Source organism: Lepisosteus oculatus, chromosome 1, assembly GCF_040954835.1.
Source record: "Lepisosteus oculatus isolate fLepOcu1 chromosome 1, fLepOcu1.hap2, whole genome shotgun sequence".
Lineage (NCBI taxonomy): Eukaryota > Metazoa > Chordata > Actinopteri > Semionotiformes > Lepisosteidae > Lepisosteus > Lepisosteus oculatus.
Window position 1 is genome coordinate 70,121,528 of NC_090696.1, and position 26,409 is coordinate 70,147,936.

The window sequence follows — 26,409 nt, forward strand, 5'->3', positions numbered from 1 at the left end:
CTTGCTTACCACTTCAAATTACTTTTGAGGCATTTTGTAATATTTTTATCATCACTCACAGCTACCAGACCATAGTACCACCTAATGTAAACTAACATTGAAATCTTCTTGACCTCTTGTCAATACTCATCCTCATTAAATACCACTCTGCTTCAATGAGCAAGTTTAAATTGCATCTTTCAACACTTAAAGTGATGCAACTGAAGCTTAAACTCTAATTCACTCATTTATAAGATATACTGTATGTGCCCTTCAGCACACCTATAAAACTTCAGGGTATTTAACCTGTTTCCAAAAGCCTGCCTGCTTAATGCTGTTGTCTTTTGTTTCAATGCCTTTGACAGTATTTTGGCAATATAACTTACAGAAGATAACTACAGCCAGCTTTTTAGGCCATTTTAAGTGTCTTTATAAGTAGAAACAAATTATTGATTTTGTTATTTGAAAAAAAATGTTCCAAGACATTCTGTCAAAAAAACACTGTGTTTTATACAGTATATGTACAAAACAGTAGTTTTATGTAGAGGATTTCCCTATTCCCTATAAAGTTTAAGAAATTACATTTACTGAAAGCCTACAAAGAAAACCAAAATATGCTGTGAAGGAAATGTTTTGATAAAGTGTATTTTGAAATCCAATAGAGAAAGAGTAGAAACACTTTCAGGTTTCCTTTCAGTTCAATGGGTCCTTTTACAATATTTCAGAATATTAATTGTGAACCTTTAGCTCCATAGCAATAAGTACAGTAAGCACAGCATTTTATTTTCTCAGTTTTCTCCTGACAGAATATATACTGTACTAACCATTCTTCTTGCAGACAGCTCATAATCTAATATTCTTACTAGGACAGTTTAAAAAAAAAACTCCTGAGAAAAGTCTTATTAACATACTGCTTAAAATAATACAGACATGAGGCCATGTACTTCTTCCATAAAAGAAAAAACACAATTGGAACGGATAATCATTGGATTGTATATATATATACTTTCTCGATCGTCATCCCTTCTCTAGAGGGCGCTCCGACCCTTTCTAGTTTAGTTCCATTATCACGTTCACCTGCCCCTTGTTCCGTCTATTATTCAAACCTGGTGCTCCAGAAGCTCAGGGCTCTGCATTGGAAGATGGACGCCCGGAGGCCCACCTAGCATCAAGTCGCCCTGTGTCCGTGGCTAGAAGGCTTAGGCTTATAATCGGCGTCCTGTCATAGCTGAGACCGGGGCTCAGAGCTCCTGGCCTCGTCCTTCTGTTTTTATCTCCCTGTTCCTGTTCCGGATCCCAATTCGGATTTTACTTTTGTCTCATTTTGGATGGATCACCCGGCTTTGGATTTTGGACTGTGCCCTGATTTCCCCCTTGGACTGTTTTGGACTTGTTTGCCTGCGCTCCCCCCTTGCACCTGATCACTGGCAGCACCGTCCCCTGTTCGCCATCCCTTTTATTCCTCACCGTGTTTTCCCTGTAGCCCTTCTTCCGGATTATACCATCTGCATAGGGTCCTAAATGAGCACTACATGGGAGTCAGGACCGGCTCCCTTTAAATATACATGCCTGTTTCCATGTACACATGTTCATATTCCAAATTTCTATGATTTTTGTAAAAGAAAAACATGTTTCAGTAGAAAATATGAGACCAAAGCAGACAAAACACACCTGAAAAAAGTTATTTACTACTGTATACTTTACATTGATCAGGCTAATTGTTTGATAATATTGTTAGGATAATGATATAATCACCCATTTTCATAGCTTTCATCAATGCTGTATAATGATAAAATTATCATTTAGATTAAATAATAAATCCACTAAATTACAGAAAGCCCATTTAGGCCCTAAATAAGTTTCATGAACTGAACTGACTGACAGCAATTATATAAAAATTCAATCTGACTCACATTATATTAACTTATGGCTCCAGTGCTTTCAAAATCTAAATAAAATAAATCAGAAAGCAGTTATCCATTTCAAGTTTCACTCCAACTTCGCAGTGTTTGGTACTCTAAAGTAGTATTTAAAGAGTATTTAAAGCAGTTTGGTACTCATGGACAAGACAGTTAAAAATACAATATTATACAAAATCCTTTATAATAAATATAGACGCTCCTAATTGAATCCAGATGGCTGACTCTATTTTACCTGTAGAATCAGAATTTGTTGCAAAGACTACTGTAGTAGGTTAACTTCCTCTGCTTACTTTCTGCTTTACAGAAAGTCCAGTCAAAACAAACTCAATAGATTATGCTTTCTTTGTAACCAAATGAATGCAAAATTTAACCATCTCATATTTTAATTAACCTTCTTTTTGCTGATGAAAGATATATGTGGCTTATGGCTTATGTGTTGTCCCTAGAACTCCTTAGTATAATATTGTAAAACTTTTTTTTGTGAGATTAGATGTTTTACTTTATAAACTGGCAATACTTTAGATACGGACCATCTCTGATAAAAATTATGATAATGTTTAAGACTAATTGTTTAATAATGAAATTCCAAATAATTTTTATGATGTCCATTATTATAGAGTCATGGGTCTTCTTGACAAGTAATGATAGCTTTACCGTGCAATAATCATCTTCAGATTTTTTTAGATTATGTCCATATTTATTTTCTTACTTTGGATTTATTATTCTGCAAAATAAATGTGCTTCATGTAAGAATGTGCTTGCAATTTACATAATGTGTCCCTGTTTAATCTACCCCTCTTTACATCTGAAATGAATAACTTCTATTATAAATAAGATAGTTAAGAGATAACTCTGTGTTTCTAATTAGCTTTAAAGCTGAACTGCAGTACACGATTTAGATTTAACAAAACCATGTTTAAAAATAATAATAATGTTATAATTAAATCTAATTTTAGTGATTTCCATATTTTAAATCACTTTTTTGCCCTTTAATAAAATTAATATATATATTTTACTACTTTCGTTTCCAATTTTAAATAGATGTAATTACATAATTAATGGTGATATTGTATTGTTTTATGAGTGATCCTCGTTTGCCCAATTTCAAAGTGTGCACAATTTAATCAATCTTATACCTTAGTAAAAAACAACCTCAACTACAATTCAAAAGGACTTTTCTGTAATCAGATAATTCAGTACAGAAAAGAAAAAAAAAGTGTGTACAGTACACTCATACCATGAAAAGGCTACTAACACAGCCCACACGACTGTCATGGGTGCAACAAAACTAACATTTTTTAAATAACATTAACAGCCTTTACATAACTGCAGTCAATAATTAAACATAAATTAAAGGCTTTGAAAAAAACTTAAAACCTGATAACACTGAGTTTTAAATAAACAAGGTAGACAGTATGTGTTTTGTACATACAGTAGGAACAAGTAACAAGTTTATTCCATGCTGAAAAGAGAAGAAATAAAACACAACGTTTCAACCACGGAACCTTCTCCAGGTGTGAGAAAGGCAGGGCAGTAAGCAAAGGTAATGTAGAAGAGGAGAACAAAAGCTGGGAGAGAGGAGGAGTGGGAGGCCGGAACAGGGGACAGACAGAGTGGCCAATCAGGTAGTGTGAAGTCAGGATAGGTGAAGAGAGGTGTGAAATGAAACCTACAATGAATAGAGAGAATTTAGAAGAAAATTAGTCTGTCGTCGAAAGAAGGGGAAATGTTTGATCCTAGCTGCAGGATAATTTTAGTTTCTGTAGTCATTCTGTTGCTGGAGTTAGGAAAACCAGCTTTGAGAACAGAGACGGAGAGATTAGTGTGTTCATGGCCGCCAGAGGTGAGAGAGAAACAATAGGTCTGGAGAAATCTTTAATCTTCACAGCCCTAACATGTTCTCTGAAGCAGTCTCTGAGTCTCCTTCCTGTTTCCCCAATGTAAATGGCTGGGCATTTACTGCAAGAGATACAGTAAGTAAGGTTGCTGGAGGTACAAGATGTCATCTGAGTGATCCAGAATTGTCCTGAGGGGTCTTGAAGAGTGTGGTGTTAGATATGTACTTGGAGGTGATACAGTGAGCTCTTTTGCAATGGAAAGTGCCTGGTGTGGATGGTTGCTGAGGGCGGTCAAGGGAGCTGTGAACAAGAAGGTTACGCAGATTAGGTGGTCGGCGATATGAGATGATGGGGTGGTCAGAAAAGAGGACCCAATGGAGAGATCATGTTGTAGGATGGAAAAGTTGTCAATAAAAGTCCTGGGGATAGAAAGTGTGTTGGGGTGGTGGGGAAGCACCAAAGGAATGTGGTTGTTATGGTGGGAATTCCTGCTCGTGTTGATGGTCCAAGCAATGTTTTTGCCTCGGGCAAGGGCCCTGTCAATAACACTGCTAGGGTATCTTCTGTTGATGAAAAAAGAGTACATTTTGAGAGCTTATGTTCTGGAAATCGATGTCATCGCTGCATGTTTTTTACATATGCATGAGTTAGTTTTTCCATATAGCACAAATTCTTTTGACAGTTAAAACCTGAAACTTTCAAAGTTAACTAAATAATAATAATGAATGCTTTGCAGAAATTCTCTGCTGATACACAGCTTGGAGTCACTAGTGAATGCCAACATATAAGAAAAACAAATCAGTAATCGTCAGTATTTACAGTCCCTACAGATCTGACAACAAACTGCAAACACACTCTTTGTTGTGACACATAAGAAGCTGCTAACAGATGCGGTACTTCAAGCAAACATAAAGATAAACATACATTTTGAGTATTTTTCTTTTTCTGTGATTTACCAGTGTTCGCAGTGCTGACACTTTGGCTATAAATCCTATGGGGAAGTACTGTACTGCAGAGTGAGTCATTTGTCTTCCCTTAGTCGAAAAAAAAGTTAACTAAGTATTAAGAGGCTCACTGATTTAGCTCATCTTGTTTAAAAAAGGGATATAATCCATAGCTCTAAGGCACCGAGAGGAACTGCTTTGCCACAGGACAATTTTGTTTAAAAGGAGAGATGTATGGCAAGCGATTGTTTAGTGACCAAAAATGTCTGTAAAGAAAATATGGAGTAAGCAGTACATGCATCTTACTACAATAATAGTTTATTCTATTTACAACTTCAAGTAAGCAATAAAATGTTGAACTCTATTCTGAACAAAATACACAAATACTACAGCTCTGTTGTCTACTGTTGTATAACTGTATTCGGTATTCAGTGTTAAAAGGGTATTCAGTGTTAAAAATGAACTAACAAATATCTTTAGAGGGTAATGTCGAATCTTGCAATCTTAACTGTAAAAATATGCAGTATGTACTGCATATTCTATATAGACAGTGAAGGGTGTATCTCAGCTTAGACGTTTTTGTTCTGAACAAAGAATATTATTTAACCTGACAGATTTGTCAGATACTGTATTTATTATATTTATTACAGTAGGCAAAACACTCATATCATAGAAACATCCAATACAGATTTGCAATACACAAAGGATGTTAAATCAAAATAATGCCAAACCGTCAAATTAAGAGACTTTAATTATTCTAAAAAAAAATACATCTTGGGTGTGTGCAATGGCTGATAACAATGGTTGTATAAAATATAATTATTTAATTTTAGTTCCATGTAAAGAATACAGAATACTTTAGAAAGCTACCATAACTGAACTCACAGGTGCACATAGTCCAGATTTAATCAAAACCAGCATTTCAACAAACCTTACCATGCAAGGGCTGAAATGAGGGAAACTGATAGGATGTATTTAATTCTCTTTTACAATTAAAACTGTGACTTCACGCTTTTTCTAGAAATCCTCCAGGACGTCTGAAGTCCCTATAATCAAATGACTGCCTTGCAATGTAATACAGTATGTATAATGAAAACAAGGTTCTAAGATCCTTCTAAATCCATCTTCTAAGATGGATTTCAGATTACCAAGAAAAAAAAATAACCTCCCAAGTGGTTCTTATTTGGAACACCAGTTAAGCCCTCTAACCCAACCACTGGCTGTTCAGGTCCTGGCTGTGCCACTAGCCAGCTAGGATTTCTATATGGTGTGGATCTCATCTTGATTCAGGTAAGGTATAGGATCCTTGCTTGACCTAAGTACCATGCAACAGCAACCCCAGTGATGTAGCAGTCACACGAAACCACCCCTCAGACTTATGCCAGCACTCTTAATAATGGCATCATGACTCTCAAAGTGCATAAAATATGCAAATGCACCAAATGCATATTGTGTAGAAAAATGTGCACTGTTCTTTCACCTAAAGTAAAAAAATGTACTGTATTGTCTCATTATGTGTTTGGTGAATTTTAAATAATTACAAATTAGTTAACAAAATGGCACAATTAATGACTTATTATTGTTGATAAGTAAGACCGGATTCATATACTAGCAAAATGTTGGGAGTGCCCAACTTCCTGAAATGTATTTCAGTGATTTATTTTATTTATTTATTTTACTTTTCAGTTTAAGTTCTCCTCATCTAGTGACTTGTGGCATGTTAATTAAAGATATAGACTGTTGATGGAAGGGACAGCTTTTATTCCTGACAAATTAGGTAAAATATAATTTAATTATTAAGTCTGCTTTCCCAAGATGAACATCCTCCTGTGACAAGCATCTGTTTGGAGATTTCATCTTCTTGAAAAACAGACACATTCGTTACAGACTAATGTTTCCAATATGGGAAGTTGAACTTACTAAAGGGAATCGCTGTACAAATAAGAATGCACTGTCACTTACTGTACATGTTGTTCCATCTGCCAGTTAATGTCCATGGATGTCTCTTTCTGTTCAAATCTGATCTGTCTCTACTTGTCAACTTATGTTATGATTTGTACCGTACACCTAGAATTATTGTATCCCTTGGTTTTCAGATGTATATCCACACAGCACATAAAATGTGCAAATGAAACAAAACACAAAACAACTTGTAAAGACTTTTGCTGGACCTACAACATCTTCTGGCCCTGTTGCAACATTAAATAATATTTTAGTATGCACATTTTTACAACCAAGGGATGTTACAAATGCCTGTAGTTTTACCTTTGTGACATAAGATTAATTATAACTCTAATCTATCATTATTTATTAATGAAAGAGAAGATCTCTGCCTGACTAGCTAAATCTCAGTAGCTAATGGTTACTGGCAAAATGGTGAGAGCATTTTTAAATGACAGGAGTTAACAATGATAATAGTGGAAAGGCAAAGTATCTGATACTGATAGTAAACAAAACTAGAATGAGAGTGAATGCACTCTGTGGTTCTTCTTCCTTATAACTAAACAGTTTGCTCTCATTTTAATACCCTGGCTGCACTCAGCTAATCCTCAAGACCACACTGTGCACCATGGGAGAAACAGCCCTTTTCTCTTATGCATCAAGACTGGAATGCTTTTTCCATATTGAATTTGGGACAAAGAAATGGAAGCTGTTATTAAAATATGGTTAACGTGATCTTTTTATCTATCCTTTGAATTAAAAATAATTTAGACTGTATATTTCACCTGCCTATGTATTAATTTAGCTGTTTGTATCTTTGTTATATGATGCAAAATTGCTAAGTACAGTAGCAATTTCTGTAAATTCAGCCATAATTTGTTTAGGGTTAAAATGAACTGTCTGTTTTTTGCTATGGATACATTCTTTATAGAAGGTCTCCAAATATATGTATATCATATAATATATAATATAATTTTTGCGACACAAATGTTTTCCACTTGGATCGGAAAGTAAAGGCTTGTTTATTTTATGATGGGAATATCTGTTGAAAAATGATATCAATAAAGGTTAAAAAAAATACTGTATAAAGTTCTAAAGTCAACAGCAGTGCAATAATACTTAGTTTCAGAAAATATATTTTGATATTTCTGTACTCACAATATATGTGATTTTTCTATAAACATTTGGTGCTCAGTCACCTCATGTGGGTCCAGAGAGAATGCAGATAATCCTAACTTACTTGGATCAAGCCTCATTATTGTCCTGCAAAAGTACATTATGTTGTACAGGGCCTTGCAAAATAATTATTTCCCTACAGAATTTCCAGACATTGTTGCTGTTTGAGTTCATGAGCAATCATGGCACTTTCAAACAGGATTATTTACTCCAAATTATAAAATGCTAAAAAGTTAACAGAATGCAAATGAGATTTTAAACAAAAATGGAAAATTCTCAATTGTATTAATACGCCACTGCTTTGCTACATCAGTTTCTAAATCTGTTCAGGTACAAAAGAATGGTTTGAAATGCCACTTGATCAATGGTTTGAAAATTAGGGTAAACAGCTAGTCAAGCAGGAAACAGGTTAAGGACGTGATTGTGAAGACAACAGTGAAAGATCTAAGGTCTGTGTCTGAGATGGGAGTCACTGTTCAAACATTCAGGCCTATAATTAGAGCAAGTCCAAAATAGTTAATTACCCAAACAGTACCACTCCAACTCACAAACACAGTGGTGGCAGTATCATAGCATGGATGCTTCTGACGTTTCTCATCAGCAGGGACTGGTGCACTAGGCAAGATTAAAGGAAAAGTGGATGGGGAAAGGGAAGTCTGATTTGCCATGCTCCACCTGTTACCACTGTGACCCATACCAAGAGTAAGCATTTAGAAAACGGATGGGTAGTGCAAACTACAGGCCAATCCTGGAGAAAAACCTGCTTGAGTTACCCAAGAATCTAAAGCTGGGTTGAAAATTGTCGTTTCAGGAGGACAATGACATGAAACGTGAGGCTAAAGTCACACCTTTATGGTCTGTTAAGAAAAGAGTGCATGTCCTTGGCTGGCCCCATCAAATTCCTGAGTTCAGTCCTATGGAAAATTTATGCCAAGACTTGATGACTGCAGTCCATTAACTATCCCTAACTTGTCAGAGCTACAGCAATTTTGCCAGGAGGGATATAATAAATTACACCATCCTACAATGCTAAGCTGGTAGAATCCTATCCAAAAATACTGACAGTGGTAATTGCTGCCAATGTATTGACTTTGAATGCTGAATACTTTGTACATGTTCTTTGCTATTCTGTGTTTTGCTTACACACCCTCATACCATGCACAGTTTAACTGGATTATTATGTTTTGAATAATTATCAAAATGATCTAGAAAGGGGTGAATACTTTTGCCAGGCACCTTAATTTATACGATTATCACTTGTGAAGTAAATATTGCATTTTATTAAACATAATTATGTCTTGCAGCGTTGTTATATTGCTGTCCTTTCATTAAGCATTAATTCCCCTATTTATTTCACCTGGAAGTGTCAACTGGCAGGTAACCTCATTGTGCACTGGAACTGGTTTTGTGCAACTGAAGATATGCTTACAGACCCTCAGATGTCTATTCTACACTGCAGCCCAGAAGGGAAACAATGCAGCTAGATGAAGCATCAGGAGAAGGTCCCAAGGAAATACTGCAGTCCAAGGAAAATCTTAGTTTTGGATTAGGATTTAAAACCTTTCAGTACATATATAGATAAGGCTGAATGAACATGGTTTAACAAGTTTTCACCTGCTCATCAAAGGGAATCAATTTATAGAATTATGTATAGAAAGAAACAATGCTAGGGCACTGTAATAACTACTGTTTTTATTAATACTCACCTTGACAAATTAATACTAAGTCTACAGACACCCTTGTTTCATAAATGTTTCATGATTAAACAATTTCCTTTATTGGAGCAGATTGCAAAAGAAGTAAATTTCATATCTGCCACCACCAATGAAGTTACCACAATCATTTTAACAACCAGTTGCAAATGTGGCCATCAGGAAAAGCAGCACTAATGGCTTAGTAGACATTTGTTTGAATGAGAGATTCTTTCATAACTTAACATAACTTTCATAATTAATCATTTTCATCCATAAATCTATGAAGCAGATGCAGCATGCTGAAAGTAATTCAGAGTGGATTAAACAGCAAGCCACCAAAAATGAAACAATTTTTCACCTGAGTAGGATCATCTACCACCAAAACATGTGTTATTGGTTTAAGAAACCTAGCCACATGACTAGAAAGAAATGTGATCATGGTTTTACAGTGTCTTACAGTTTTAATTACAGCTTTTAATCAATTAAAAGATTAGTCGTGTCTGGGTGCCTTCATTTTTGTCTGTTAAAAGTAAAATGGGTTATAATTTCACCGAGTGTTATCATATACTTCTTGGTTGTATAGCATGTATACAGTTGTAAATAACATTAGACATGCTGTACAAAAGCGGGTGTGGGAATTCCTTCTGTTTGATTACGCTTACAGCAATATTAAAACAAGAAAAAATAATGTCTACAAAGAGAATATGACCATTATCTGGCTCATGTCTTTATGTACATTTTCAATTCCCTGAAGTCAGAAATCCAAATAAAACCTAAGCTTTATCAATGAATAATGTGAAAAAACAATGAATGAATGATAAAAAGCTACTTACTAAAAACTGCATATTATTATTATTATGCATGGTTGTTCCAACTGTAAGGTTCTAATACTTAAACACCCTAATCGAAAACGTATTCTGCCATTTATATGTACCACAATTCTGAGTGCATTACACACAATCCTGCTAGAGGCCAGTATTTAGGAACATTTAAATACTATTAAGTACTACTAATTATTTGCAGAAAGATATTAAATGGCTAGGTGTCCATAATGGGGAGATTAATCATTGAAAGGAAATGACACAGTTAATACTTCTTATATTTATGGTTGGTTAATAAATGCAACATTTTCCATGCTTACCTTTTAACCTGTTCCAGCATAACATAATGGTTTTTCACTTGCAAAACTCTAGATCATGACAGTCTAGCATGATTCTTGTTCGTACATATATCATTCATAACGTTCATCAACCTCAAGATTCTGTGAATATCAGAATTCATATACAGCAAATACAGTAACCTGAATGACGTTTCGGTAACAGTGTAACTTGGCAAAAAAAAATGATCTTATGAAATGAAAAGGGTACACATTAGTGTGTTTTCAAGTTTTGGAAAGCTTTTGTCTAAGGCTTTCTTCTTGGTACTGTAATAAGAACATTTTTTTTTCTCAAAGAAAATGACTGACAGGATACCTTAATAGGATTCTCACCATGCATCAAAGACAACATTCAGGACAGTCACATTTAATATAGAAAAATAATTTTCTTTTCTATATACCACTGCTGTGCTCATCTCCAAAGCACATACAGTATTTAACAAATTAACACATTCACAATTTACATACTTTTTAATCATGCAATTTGTTAATAGTTCAAAAGTAATATTTAAATATATTTCAAGCAAAATAACCCATGGTTTCTCCTCAAGGACCCACTAGGATCTATAACAATGCACTATTCAAATTGATGGAGGGTTCATGAATTATAATATGGACATTTTATTTTTTAGTTTTATAGGCACAGTATATTTCAACCATATACCTGAAAGGCTAAATCAGTTAAGTCACTTCAAGTCTAAAGTACCAGAGTAAAATAAAACTCTCAGGATTTATGTTCAATTATTTTAACAAACGCAAATGTTTATCTGAAAGTAAGTTTATCTCAGTTTATCTGAAAGTAAATTAGAATGTTTACAAGCATGAAATACAGCAAGTAAGAATGCTTGCATGGAAAGGTGAAATAGTCTTACAAATAAGCTGTATTTTTGTATACTTGGAAAAAATGTAGAGCCCATTTTGAATAAAAAGCTTTGAAGTCTTTTCCACTTTCTCAAGATAATTGAAACATATTCATAATTATGATTATAGATGATAAGTGTGTTTTGAATACTTAGTATAAATTCAAATAAGGAAACCAATATTGTACTTAATTACTTACAATTACTTGATTTGTACTAATCAAGATACATAAAATGGTCATCTATCAATAAGTAAATCTCTAAATTGGTTTCTGACACATCACATGCAACTGATATAGAAAGATCTAAATGTTTTAGTGTTGCCATTTTAGAAAATATCTATACTCTTAAAATTTAAATTCTACACATTACACAAGTTCTAGGCAGTGTTGCAAACTAAATTAAATTTCAATTGCAATATATTGTTTAAAATCAAACAGAAATTTAAATAGCAGGATGCAAGGATAAAACAAAAAAAATTCTTTAAAATCATAATTAAATGCCTTGCAATGCTAAATTAGTATGCGGTGTTGATTATACCTAAACCCTGCTTCGCAGTATTAGAAAATTACCAGACAGTAATTTCCTCTAATCTAAGTTTATGTGCTTATATACTTTTGTTTTCCTAAAGTAATAACTGAGACAAGGTTATAAGAATGAAACAAACTACTGTATACTTATAAAAATCCATTTACACAGGTTATAGATACTCAGAGGCCTGTGTGCTGTGAGGAGATATGCAGTATCATGAGGGTAGGGTTTAGCAAAGCCGCTTACCATGTGCTGTTGGTGTGAAGAGGAAAGAGAAAAGGACCAGCTGTAAAGTCCACATGGCCCCTGCAGAAAGATCCGGCACCAGAACGAGGTCTTCTCGTTGAGCCAAAACAGATGTTTGCTTCACAGCACCTTTGGCACTTCAGATACACCCAGTATTTGAAAACTGTTGATCAAACTGCAAACCTGCAAAAAATACAACAACAAAAGTGAAAGGATGCAACATTTTTTGTAACAAGTAAAAAAACTTGGAAACATGTCATGTATATAATGTGAGTGTGAACCTTCCTTCAAGAAGCTGCACAAAGTACACCTTCAATCTCATTTGCAAAACAAACAATGGACCCAGTTACCAATGGAAGCATTTAATTCAAGTCTTTAAGTGGCCACCGATACAAGTATTATAGATATACCAAGAGATTTGCTTTTATGCAAGCAAATTACACTTTTCATTTTTTAAATATACAGTATGTGGAACCTAGAAAAGCTCTCCACAATAAATTAAAGTCATTGGCAACCCAATCCAACTGCAACAAAGAATCCAAGTACAAGACAAAAACGTTCCTTTGTTTTCTTGGGGTGTTCCTGTTATTAAGGTCTACATGTTCGAAAATGTGTTGATTAGGGCAGGTATAACATCTCGCATTAAAAAAAGAACACTCCTCTTGTTATATTCTTTCTATTAACTCTATATACTGTATAGAATTTGTAATGTTACCTTGCACATTTTCAACTTTTCTGGATATTTACATTTTACTTTTTCTTTTCTTTTTCATTTACTGTTACAAGCAGAATCACTAAGTGAACATAGTGATTAATATAGTTTTTCAAAAAAGGTGGACATGGACAGGTGTTTTTCTGCTGCCTCATGCACAACTGTGCACAAATCAGATACTAATACAGCATATTTAACAAGACAGGCCAAACAGAGCAAGCTAATATACCACCACAGCCATGTGATGTTCTCATCCAGCTGCAAGTCATACCAAACACATTCCATTTCATATGCCAAATGTTCTCAATAAGTAACTCATGAAGAGTGCAAAAAATATTTTTCCACTTATTTTGTCCCTTCAGTCCTTCATGATAATTTTCTACCATCTGTCTTTATAAAACAAGCAATAAATATACTCTGACTGTACTGTATGTTGTCTACCTTTACAAACTTTTATAGTATAAAGAAAAAAAAACATCTCATTAAACATGAATCTACTACAGTAAGATTTCAGGGTGAAATAAAAAGAAATCATCACCTCCATCCTTTCAATTCATAACTACAGTTTTGCTGACCCTGATCCTTCCGAATTGCATTGTCGTGCAAAGCATCCCATCTGAGTTTTCAACAGTAAAGTCAACATGATTTAAATGCTGGGAGATCTTGCTACAACAACCTGTCTGCCTGATTCTGGGACGTAGGAGACACATACGAAAATAAGGCTGAAAAACAAACAATGACAAAATAAACAGAGTGGAGGGATCTGAAGAGACAAACTATCTCCTCTTTCCTTTAGTGAGCTTCACAGCTGTAAAGCCTGAGTTACATCAAAGTTATCATGAAGAGTACATAAGGCTCCTGAATCATATAGCTATGCCAGTGAAAAATTCCAATGTCTGAGCAATGTTAACAGCTAGCTCTCTTTTTTTAAAACTGAAGCTTTTTTGTTTCATTTTAATGCTTGTGGTAAAACATTGAATTCTTAATTCTGTTTACTGTGTGGCGTGTTTTTGGGTGGTTTTGGTGTTTGTTTTTCTTTTCTAACACATTTTCTGGATGACAAAGCTAGTTCTGTACACTACTGCCTACAGAGTAACTCTGAATTGTTATCGGGGGAAACAGTATCTTCTGTAGGATTACATTTTGTCATTCATAAAATGTACTTAATGACAGTGCCACTGCAGATTCACCTCATTGCTTATACTGTAGTATCCATTACAGAACTACACTCATGCCACTGATCTGTAGCCAATTTTATGTAAAACCTAAAGTGGAACACTTCACTTTCCCTTTGAACCACTCTGGTCTGTGAATTTTTATTCACAGATGAGGAAGGCATATATACAAAGCATGTGGCATATTACTGTCTGACATAATGTTTTCCTGAAGATATTACTTTCTCCAATTAACAAATTTTACCTCAGATTATGTACAATCTCTTTCAATAAATCTATTTAAAATTTTCACAATCCATAACTCCAGAAAAATGTTCTTGTTTTCTTATACATATATTTACTTTGATATAATATTATCAGTGATAGCATCCAACTGATACTCTATGACGTTAAGATTGTTTTAATATACTGACTGTAAAAAATAATAAAGAATACTGTAAATGTTTATTGGTCTCATTTCTGTTTATATATTTTTCTATATATTTGCTGTTAATAAAGGGCAAAATCTCTCATAAATTATGTTAATTATTTGATAATAAAACCTGTAAAAGTTCTACAATTCTGCTCCCAATGTAACCTGAACACAACATAAACTGTTAATCCTGACAAAACATTACAATTAAAATGTTAGATTTAGATTATATATGTTTATATTGTGCATTTAGTTGTTATACTTGCTGTCTTTACTGTTTTAGAAAATACAGTCATGGAATATTAATAAGAATACTTATTTCTTTATTCAATCACCATTTTGAAAGACATTTTAATGCCAGAATTATCATGGGCCTCTGAGTATATATATGAACAAGTCTCACAAGTATAGAGTATTCTGCCCAGTCATGTTTTCCTGCCCTTTAAAAGTCAGGAACATAACTGTGATATTTCAACAATGGAAGGCTAGAAGGGCACCTGTAGTCAGAGATTTCCCTGATTTATAAATTTGTTAAAGTTACATACTGTAGCTGATTCTGTTCTGTCACCTTTAACAGTTTACGGGCGTATTTGTACCTCATTTGATATTCCTGACAGTATCACAAGTGAAATGCAGTCAGATGGTTTAAATTAATTGTGTTTTTCAGACTCTGGTGAAAACAATTAATTGTTAGGGCAACCAGGACAGTTATTAATGATATGAGTTTCTTGTGTGTTGTCCCAGCTAACAGCCACATTATTAAAAAGACAATGCACAAGGACAATGCAGAGTCAATGCCTCTTCACAAATAAAAGAAACTGGCAAATCACACACAAAGATATATAATGCAATTGTCAACTCCTTCACTCTATCCAGGATTAGATGTTAGCAACATGCATCCAGTGTGATGGGACATTTATCAACTGTAATCTAATATAATGTAAATCTAATATTTGCTTCTTGTTATTTAGCCAATATCCAATACTTTATCAAACTTTTCTTTGGTGTGAATAGGAAAGGTAAATTCAGTGACAAATACAGTCTTATATTTAAAACTAGAACTATATGTCTGTTAGTGTTTGTTGTATATTCCAAAGATACAATACATATATAGACATATCGGAATGTAAGTTAATCTGAGAGCTGAGAGCTGGCTAGACCACAAAAATCTGGAACATTGTGTTTAAGATGAACACCTCAGCTTTACTTGATAAAAAAGGGACTTTGCCCTGTTCACCATCAATCCACATTATAGATTGATCCCGTATGCAATCTGTAAGCATAAGATTCTTTTTCAGCAAACTAGGCAAGACAGGTTCTTGTTATGTGATATTTGGAATTCCTAACAAAAGTTCAACCGAAGGACAAACCCTAGTTCTCACCAATCACAGGCTCTTTAGAGTATAAACACGCGCCTTTAGACCATTATGTTGCAGTGTTTATCATGCTAACACCCTTCCACCATCCCCAGTGCCACAGTGAATGCGCCGACCCTTTTGTTAATTGTAAGAAGATTCAAACCTACTCATCCATGCAACCAGTCATCCTTCAGATGAATCAGGTTAAAGCCAAATTTATCAATAAAGTATTCATAATTCTTTATCAGATTTACACTGTCATAGTTTGTATCTTCCGAAATCTACTGAGCCACGTTTATACAAAAGTCACAAAACACCTGATCGAATACTGTATAAAAGAATAAAATCACTCCTATTGCAGCTATCAGAGTAGATCTTGCTGACTGACTTTGAAGTTCCTGTCTGTTTAACCATGGAACCTTAATGAGCAGGCTGTCAACTAATTCTTTAAAACAGCCTTTTTGGTCTTGCGAACAAAACAAAAATGGACTGGGCTGCTTTAAAAAGGCTAAGTCCTTGCACAAGGATTATGTCAGCAGCAGCTGCATTCTTGCCCATGGTGCATATCAGCATATGTTTATGCTGCTGGTCTTGTACTATGTTTTCTGACCTGCTTGTTATTATAATTTCAAAATATTCTGTGATGCTGAACAATTACATGATCCAAATAATAACTCACACATGCAAATATATATAAGGGGCAAGGGGTTCAGAAAAATACTGATACATTATGATATTTTACCGTGTGACATGATATACTGTTCCTAGAGTATCAAGATGCAATAATAATACCCGATGCCTGACGTAAAAGTAATACAGGTACAGTAAATAATATGTCTTATGTATTTAACAAGAAATAATGCAGCTCCAAGCAACTGTATTGGCACACCGTAACTAATTAGAATAGCTAATAGCAGTTTATGTGTATATAGTGCTTTTCATTTCAATGTATCCTAAAGCATTTTAAATATATGACAGGATCCACTTCATCCATCACTTAAGTAGAAGTACTCACCTCTGTGACTCATGGCAGCCATTATGAACAGCAGCCGCAATATAAAGCACATCAGGTAGAAAAATGTGGGAAATTACTACACCAACTAAGGGCAAAACATTTGGGCAGATCAGATGGTGTGAACCCAAAGTGGAATGTAGTCAGGACACTATGATTAACACCTGAAATCTTTTGAACGGTGCCAATTTTTTTGACCAATGATTCAGGATTTTTTTAGACAAAGTAATTAGGGTACATGTGGTTAGAGGTGCATCTGTCAGATGAGTTTAACATCTCAGCTGAAAGATGCACATGCCCTGTCACCAAACATGCTCTTTGTTCTCTTGGAAACTGTAATGGAAGCTTCCACTAAAGGTTACTGACAAACATTAAATACTATTGATGACAAATGATGTTAATATTAAGTTTTTCATTTTTGTACTGCTTAACGTGTGAGCCAAAATACCGGCATGTGATTTCACATGTATTTTCTTACACATACCAGAATAGATAAGACAATAACAACAGCCAAGATAAAAAGGTGTTTCTCTGTAGCAGACCCATTAAAATATTTACCTAATTAAGAACCCGCATCCACTACATAAATTACAAACACTGCTAAAGTCCATTTATGCTCATTATATAAATCATGAAATAAAGAAAGCTACACTTCCTTTCTTGAAACATTGAAATCCTTGGAACCCCTTGTATGCATGGCAAAGAGTGCTGCTGATGTCCAGATTTATTTGAGCACCTGTTTATTATGGAACCATAAACAAGGAGAAATCCATCTATCCAGCCACTTTATCTAATAGATGGTCGCAGGGGAGCCAGAGCCTATCCCAGTAAACAATGTGGGCAACGGAGGACTCACCCCGGACAAGATGCCAGTCCGTTGCAGGGCACACACTTACACCAGGGCCAATTTTTCCAGAAGCCAATTAACCTGCCAGCATGTGTTCGAATTGTTGGAGGAAACCGGCGCACCCAGAGGAAAACCATGAGTATAAAGGGGAAAACATTGATACACAGATAGCACCCCGGATCTAGAACTGAACCCAGGGCCCCAGCACTGCAAGGCAGCAATACAAACCACTAAACCACCATGCTGCCCAAATAAGGAGAAATTGTGAGTGGAATTAATAAATTCCAATATTGCCCCAGAAAGAGGCATTGTCTGGCACCAACATACAGACCCACCATTCATATGTCATACAGTATGTGCTCAATGGGTTCATGTCTGGAGATTTGTAACCACAGCAAAGCTTTGGTGCCCCGCCCTGTCTTCTGCCTTCTTTGTGTTGCTCTGGGACTGCTGATGCAGTGCCTACTGTCAATGCAGTTGCTGATTTGGATTAACAATCCTTGCTGTAAAGTATTTATAAAAAAAACTGTTAAAAAAAGAATATTATTATAGAAATATAGCAGAAATAAGGTCACATTCCTTAAATCCATAGTTTTCTGATAAGGACAAGTGGACCCCATGACCATCTTTTTGTACAGGGTATGCAAATGTGTGGGCTTAGCTCTGAATTTCACTTATGGAATCGAGTCTGAATGTAAACATGAAGAAATGAATCTAAAATTGCTTCCAAAGGCAATCTGGGAAGGATTTATTTCCAATATTTAAAATGGTAATTCCATTCAAAACCTCTGAGATTGGAATAGCTTCCACCTGCTCATACCTGCAGATGCTTTCAGAAAGTCAGAAAGCTTTTAAATGTTACCAGGGGACAGACCTAGACACGTCTGGCTCCTATACATTTTTTACTTTGGAGCTGATTATTTTATTAATGTCAGATCTCACTAAATAATTAGGAATATTGTGCCCAAGTGAAAAGCCAAAAAAAGAGCTAAGCATGCCATTATTTTACTTAAGCAGTTTCAGTTTTGTATGTATGTGACAAATGCAACAGGCCTGATACCTTGGGACTGATGCTTCTGGGTCCTGCCAGCTTATTTCTTTTTGCATAAAGAAGTGGATGAAGTGAAAACAGACTACTGTGACAAAAGCAGTAGAAATTACAGATATCCTTGAGCTATTTGCAATTAATTCTTGAGACCAAGAAGCCCAGATGTATTTTGAGTATGGCACTGCTAAGAGCCTTTGCTGCAGAAATGGTAAAGCTTGCTGCAGGTTTTATGTATAATAGCACTTTAAGAGGATTAAGATAAAACAATTCCATTAACTTTGTGTGGTCAGTGTACTCTTTATGAAATAAAGAGGGTACACTCCACTAAGAACATAGGAATGATGTAAATAATATATACATTTACAAACTTTAACCTTTCAATCCTAAAACAAAAACTACAGGGGTGTTGTACTAAAGTCATCAGCAAGCACTATATCAAACTAATTATAGAGACCATAAAACATTTTTTTGATGACACAGTGTCGGGATGGAATCCGAAGTTAAGATAAGTCCCACTCATTGAGATTCCCAAAGAAACAAATATGGTACAAAAGATTACTAGAGACCTGGAATGCAACAATTTACCGAATTCCTTCTTAATGTCTATATATATATAAAAAACAATTATTAAAGTTGTTAAAGGGCAAATCTATCTGCAATTTTAGCAGATCTACAAATATTACTAGCTTAAGAGCACTGGAACATTTTCTGTTAAATACCGCAAAATCCAGCCAAGAACAGAAAGTAAGCCAAAATGGCTAGATCAAATAATTTTAATTACAGAGAAAACCAAAACAGCAACAGAGAAATAAATGGGTAATCAGAAAAGCTTTTAACCACATACTAAGTTGTATAGTTACCACCCAATTTACCCAGTCTCCAAAAATTTTTGGCATCACAAAATAAGAATATTCTCTTGGGATGAAAATAAAAATAAAGCAGCAGAACTGTTCATTCTAAATCTGTTACTTTGAATGGGTTCATTATGCAGTTCTGTCAAGAATGGAAAATAGTATGAGACTTTTTGTTGTGGAATTAGATTCACATTCATTTTTGATCACATATGAAAGCATTTTAGTGGTCTCAAACTGGTCCTGTTAAATGCTTTGAACTTTATCTAAGCATCCTCATACACAATCTCAACAGAGTGAAAATTAATAGGAATACAACTCAAGTACATTAGTCTCTCAGTGGGGGCACAGTCGCAAAGCTCATGCTTAGATCATATTGAAGCTGCAAATAATGTATTATAGATGTACTCAGTCCTCCCATCACATAAATTGATTTGGGAAGGAATAAACTATAAAACAGGAGCATTAGGACTACTAAGGAGCTAGAAAAATTGTCAGGTATTATGGGATTAGCCTAGTCACTTAAGGCCTGTTAGAATCCATACAGTATGTCCTCCAGCAAATGGGGATCTGAAAACCAAGTGCTCAATGGCAGAACAGACAGAAGATAATGTACCCGTACCACCTGGAATATTTCAGTGGAGTATGAATCACATAAACTCTGGAAAAAAATGGCGTTCTCCAAAACTTTCTCAGGATCCTTTGAATGCTTCGTGATAATCCGTGTAATCTTGATGAATCTATGACAGAGCCCTTGTGTCACGACCACCAGGCAGTCAAGACCAAATTGTAAGCGAGCTAATCAGCCCCAGCAGCGGGTGATTATTAACAAACGCCGCCGCACGAGTTAAACCACCTGCGCACACTCACTGTGCGGTGCGCACTGCTATTTAAACCATCTTCACCTGTTTCCCACTGCTCGGTATTGAGTCTACTCCTTGAGAGCTCTACCTGGCGTTTTTCCCCGTACCTCGTTTATTCTGGATTTTGGATTCCCCTTCTGCCTTTTCGACTTTGCACCTCACCTCTCGCCTCGGACTGTTTGCTACCGGAGTACTTCCTGGATTACGACTTGCCTTTCGCCTTTTGACCACGACCTTGCCTCTCGTTTTGGTTTGTTCGCCTGCCTCATCTATTACCCGTGCCTGCGTCTGCACAGGATCCATGTATCTTCCCACCAGGGATTCCTAACACCTTGGATGTCTAAACAGGCCTCAAACAAGGGTGTGTCATTGAATCAAATGTATTTTTAATATTCATGTACCATACTCCATTTGACAACACACAAGCTCCCTGCAGGAGAGCATCTGATTTACCAAATGGACAGCAAATTATGTACAGCAATCTTCAAAACCTCCAATTCGAAGCTAAAACCATCCTGATCTCAGTCATTCCAGTATGCCGATGATTTTGTGTCATGACAGAAATTAATCTACAGATATTTACAGTATAATATATACTGATAAAAAGAAATGCAACATTTTCTGGAATGAGAATACTATAGTTATAGCTTATGTACTTTAACAAAAAGTTGTCCATTTGTTTTAAGAAAACCATCATTTTCCATCAGTAAACTCCAAATCCACAAGGCCAAGTGTTAATTAATCTACTGTACATGCCTTTATCACCAATGTAAAAGAAAAATTGAACCTAAAAAAAACTAAACAAGGTTATTCACCAGTTCTCTCTCAGTAATGACTAGCATAACTATAAGAGGTTGCTCATAGTTTCAGGCTAACAGTTTACTGCATTTTAAATGGAGCGATGAAGTTACAGATCCATGCAGGGATGGAATGTATGAATATGTACAAATGTTTTGGTTTAGGTCCTTCCTGTTCTTTATACTGGATTCCTGTCTTTTTCACTTCTTGATAAACTATTGTTAACATGTTAAAAGCTACCTACTGTTCTCATAGAACAACTAAAATCCCAGATTGCAATACATTGTGGTCTATCCCATAACAAAAAGAAAGAGGGATCACATACAGCAATTCTTATTGAAACTATATCTATAAAACACAGGAAAAAATAATGTGATAATCTCATTTGCTTCTTGAAGCATACATCCAGAAAGCTAAGGGAGATAACTGGAAAAAATGAAAATGTTTTTCTTAATCAGCTTGTCTGCAGTTTATATGCAGACACCGTGACACAAGACTTTTAAGTCAATAAAAATGCACTCCTAATCAATATTGCACTAACACATAATGGCGTAGACGCCTAAGGCTTAAAGAACGGTTTATTTTAAAAATCATAAAACAGGACAGCCTGGACAATTTTCACAATCAAAATTGATACAATTTATTTTTTACTTCTGTTGCAAGACTAATAATTCAAGCTAAAAGCAGTGCTGTGTAGATGTTCCAAGGGCAAGTTAAAAGTCAAAGGAATTGAAATCTTATTCTATGATATTTAAAAACTGTTGTATAATGGTAAACGTAGAACATTAAGACATACTACAGACCATCGGTGAAATAATTTATTTCCAGGGAAAGAAATAATTATTTTCACAATAGAAAATAATAAAGTTTGCAAACCAGAGGAGGTTATTCAATCCATTTAGCTCATTAGGTTGCTAATAGCTAATTGATCTAAGGATCTCATTTATGTGAGATTTGTTAAAATACAGGATGGTATTGGCTTCAACAACACAAGCTGGCAGGCTCTTCCAGACACCGACAATTCTTTGTGTAAAAAAGAGCCAGGATTTTTATCTTTGCAAACACAGTAACACAATAGCCAGTCTTACTGCTGTTGTTTGTTTAAAGAACTCTAACAAGTTAGTTAAGGAAGACCTATCTTTACTAATTTCTAATTATTAACTGATTATTTTCTAGATTTCCTTTGCCATACAGACGATCTTATAGTTTTGTTTTTATCCTTTACATGACACTACATGTTACAGAAGTATTGATCTATAAAAATTAGATTTAGCTTTGTCACACTTTTATGGATGTTTTCTACATTAGCAGCTTTCCAGTCAATTGTTATTACCCCTGCCTTGACTGACCATTTAAAGACTGTTATAACTAGTGGCTGTAATACTTCCAACTCTTCTATTATAATATTAATACAGAACTTCCTCTGCATATTTGTCCATTGATCAAAACCTAAGTGAAACAGTCATTATACCAGCCATTTCCCTTTCATCGACTAAAAGCTTCCACTATCTTTAGGACACTTTATTTTACCATTTACATTTTTTCTGCTGTTATAATTCTGAAAAAAAAATATTTATTTAAGCCTCCCCTGAAGTATTATTTTATCTCTCTCTCGGCCCTTCTAATATCCTTTTTTTACCTGAGCTTGCAGTTCATTAAACTCTGTTTCATTATCTGGATCCTGTTTTAGGAAGAATAAGACCTTTGCAAGCTTTCCATTTCAACAGCCAGGGCTAAAGTTGACAGACTTTAATAAGTCTTTCTTAGTAGTTACCATGAAGACAGGTTCCAGCTCCATCATGGTGTGTTACTGGACTTGCTTTTATTTAATACTAAATGCAGCAAAATACCAAGACCTGCTATTGACTACCCTTTGTGGCATTCCTCAATTATGACAGGCCATCCCGCTACAAGGGTATCTAGATAACCTCTAGTTCTTCCTGCATATGTTCTGCAATCATCTCAGCTGCCATAAAATTAAACATTCATGATCTCCAAGCTAGTTTATCTGTCCTGAAAGAGATTATCTACTACACCTCTGAACACTGGAACTCCTCTGTTAAATCAGATTGGAATTCTGAAGCAGTTTCCATGTACCACATACAGATTCCAAATTAATATTCTGAGAACATGCTTCTCAATACATTTTCATACACACCACTGGTATGGATCTGTGGCACTATTTAAAAGTGCTGCAAATAAATTATATAACTCCTTTAACCGTTTTACATATTTGATGTAAATACTAAGCTTCCTGTTAAGCTATGAAAATAATCATAGTTTGTTAAGTATGCTCAGTAATGCACCATGAATATTCCTAAGCATACTCAGTGGAAAACCCCATTAAAAGAATATTAATGGACTGGACTCATGGTTAAATCAAAGATATATTACTAAATTCTAATTTTAAGAACATATCTTCTTTATATTTGTAGAAGAAAATATATGTACCCAAAAGGTATACAAACAGTTACACTGATAAGAATTATTTAGCAGATATAACCTCAGTGGGAATCATGAATAAAAACATAAATCTATAAAAAAAATAGTCCTTATTTTTTATACAAAAGCCACATGTTTAATTGGCAAGTATGCTTGCTTCCCTGCATTGTTTTTTTTTCAGCAGTTGGTCGACAATAAATAAATAATGAGCATTTCACTGTCTTATGGTAGAATGAATTAAAAAGAATTTAACAAAAATATACAGCAGCTTAAAACTCACACAATCACCCAGACATATGGTGTAATTAATACTGAATACATTTTGGAAACTTAGCTTTCCATATCTGTTTGAAATTCTGTGACTGAACTGCAGTTGTGTAAAAACATATTGTCTCATTAATCCCTGAGAGAATTTCTAAAGCCTTTCTTTGTTCTGCCCAGCCTTGTCCTCAGAACAATAAGTTTTATGAGCACCCTATCGGTTGCTCTGCTTTTACCATTCTGCAAATTTCAATGCAAAGACCTATTTTTCTTTTTACAACAAACTAAGGGGGTATATTATCTCTCCTTCACAACGGGATAGCAGAAATGTATAATCTTTAAAGTAAACTTAGGCATTCATGATTTTCTTTTCATTAAGCCAAAAAGAAATGTATTTTAGAACTAACATGATTAATTCAGAATGGTCTATTGTAATGACAGTCACTGTTGACTTCTTGGCAGCAGACTCAAGCTCCAGGCTTTCCTCTGGACCTGGCAAGAATTTTCTGGACCAGTTGGTTTCAGATGGTAGGACTGACAACCATCCAGCACTTACAGATACCTCAGGCAGGAAAGTCAAATAACGTCATCTGCACTAGACATTACAAGAGAATTGAACTTTTACTGCTCAATATGTCTGTTAAGTAAGTAAAGTAATATTACAACATGGACCGATTAGTAAATTCAGAAATCAGAGCAAGCAGGAAAGGAAATGGAATTGGAGTTCTAACACCCTTAATTCTCTATCAATTTTCTGTTGACAAAAACTGATGTTTAACTTCAGAAATTTAAAAATTGACTGCTTCTTGATTTTTTTGTTAGCTACAACAAATCACAAAAATGTAGAATTAAACCTAATGGCATATATGTTAATGACATATATAATGGAAAACTAAAGGTATATATGTTAAAGAAGATCCTCCTTAAGGAGCAGCATGTTGGAGCAGTGGTCAGCACTGCTACCTCGCAGTGCTGGGGCCCTAGGTACAATTCCTGGTGTGCTGTCAAAACGTAGTTTGTAAGTTCTAGCCATGTTTGTGTGGGTTTCCCCCAGGTGCACTGGTTTCCTCCAACAGGCCAAACTGGTATGACTGTGTATTTGTGTCTGCATGAGCCCTGCTAAGGACTGGCATCTTGTCCAGGGTGCATCCAAACTTGTGCCTGTTGATTCCTGGGTTTAGCTCCAGCTCCCCCTAGAACCCTGTACTTAATAAACTGGTTTAGAAAATACATGGGTTGATGGACACTCTTTAAAAGTACTCACATTTTGTGCACTATTAATGAATAGAAATAGAAAGTACAGCACTCACAGCAATGAAAAATTTACCGCACGATATAAAGAAAAGGTCACACCAAAACTCATTGATTTTTTTTTATTAACTGAATTGAATCTGTAATAATTTCAGCCCAGATGTTTTTTTATTCTCAAAATTCTAACCTTTTTTCTTCTCCATTTACACTTGCTGGTATTGTCTTTTGTAAGTGGAAGCAGGAATTATCAATTTACGTCTGGATATAAAACTGAACACTATACTCACATATCATAGCATAGCAGTCAATTTCCCAGCATATTATCTAGTGACACGACATGATTTATTTTCTCTTTTTTTTTAAAGAATGAAGTTTAAATAGAAAAAGAGTTAACAGATTTGATATAGCCCCCGCAAGCCCAGAGGCACAATGTATAATAGCTGGCCTGAACTCTATGAAAAACTACCACATAATACTTTGATAAGGTTAAAAAGCTTCTTTGGTTTTGTAGACATTGCAGGCATTTATATGTGGCAGAATTAGGAGCCCCCAGTGGCTGCACACAGTATATGGACACATTGTTTGATTTGTTACATGACCCATGTGACCTGCAAATACACAATAACTTCAACATTAAGTCACAGATCCACTGCTGTGAAGAATATGAGAATAAAATGTGCTTAGACAAGGGGTCATACCACCCACGGTCCCAGCATGTATAGATCTTGCCACTGGGCGGCACCATTTTTGCCACAGCCTGTTTATTAATTTTTTAATGTGTCTGTAAGCCAACACAGCTGTCAGATGTGTTAATCTGGTGGCTATGAGCAGATTTGACCTCTTCAGGCCTGCATCTGTGAAGTTCAAGCAGTAAAAGTGGAGAAGTCTTCAAATGTATCTGGCATCAACTTGTGTGCATTTGCCCTTAATTCTGCTAATTGTAGTTTGTTAATTTCAAGCATCAGCATACATAAAGTGATTTTATACTGACCTTGCATAATGCAAATTATTTTTCTAAGTGCATTATGTTGCTGTTTTTGACATAGCTTCCAGAAGCAGTGAATTCTATTCCCAGGTGTAAAAGATTTAAAA

General features: G+C 35.2%; 1 protein-coding gene across 13 annotated transcripts in view; it reads right to left on the reverse strand.

Moving 5' to 3' along the window:
- The window catches only part of adgrl3.1 (adhesion G protein-coupled receptor L3.1), a 340,584-nt gene that overhangs the window by 247,564 nt on the left and 66,611 nt on the right, over positions 1-26,409 (reverse strand). For all 13 annotated transcript variants that reach the window (XM_069192140.1, XM_069192148.1, XM_069192139.1 and 10 more), the window contains exon 3: positions 12,288-12,470. In XM_069192140.1, the coding sequence (XP_069048241.1) occupies positions 12,288-12,342 (55 nt within the window). In that variant the 5' untranslated portion in view covers positions 12,343-12,470. The remainder of the gene's footprint in view (positions 1-12,287; positions 12,471-26,409) is intronic.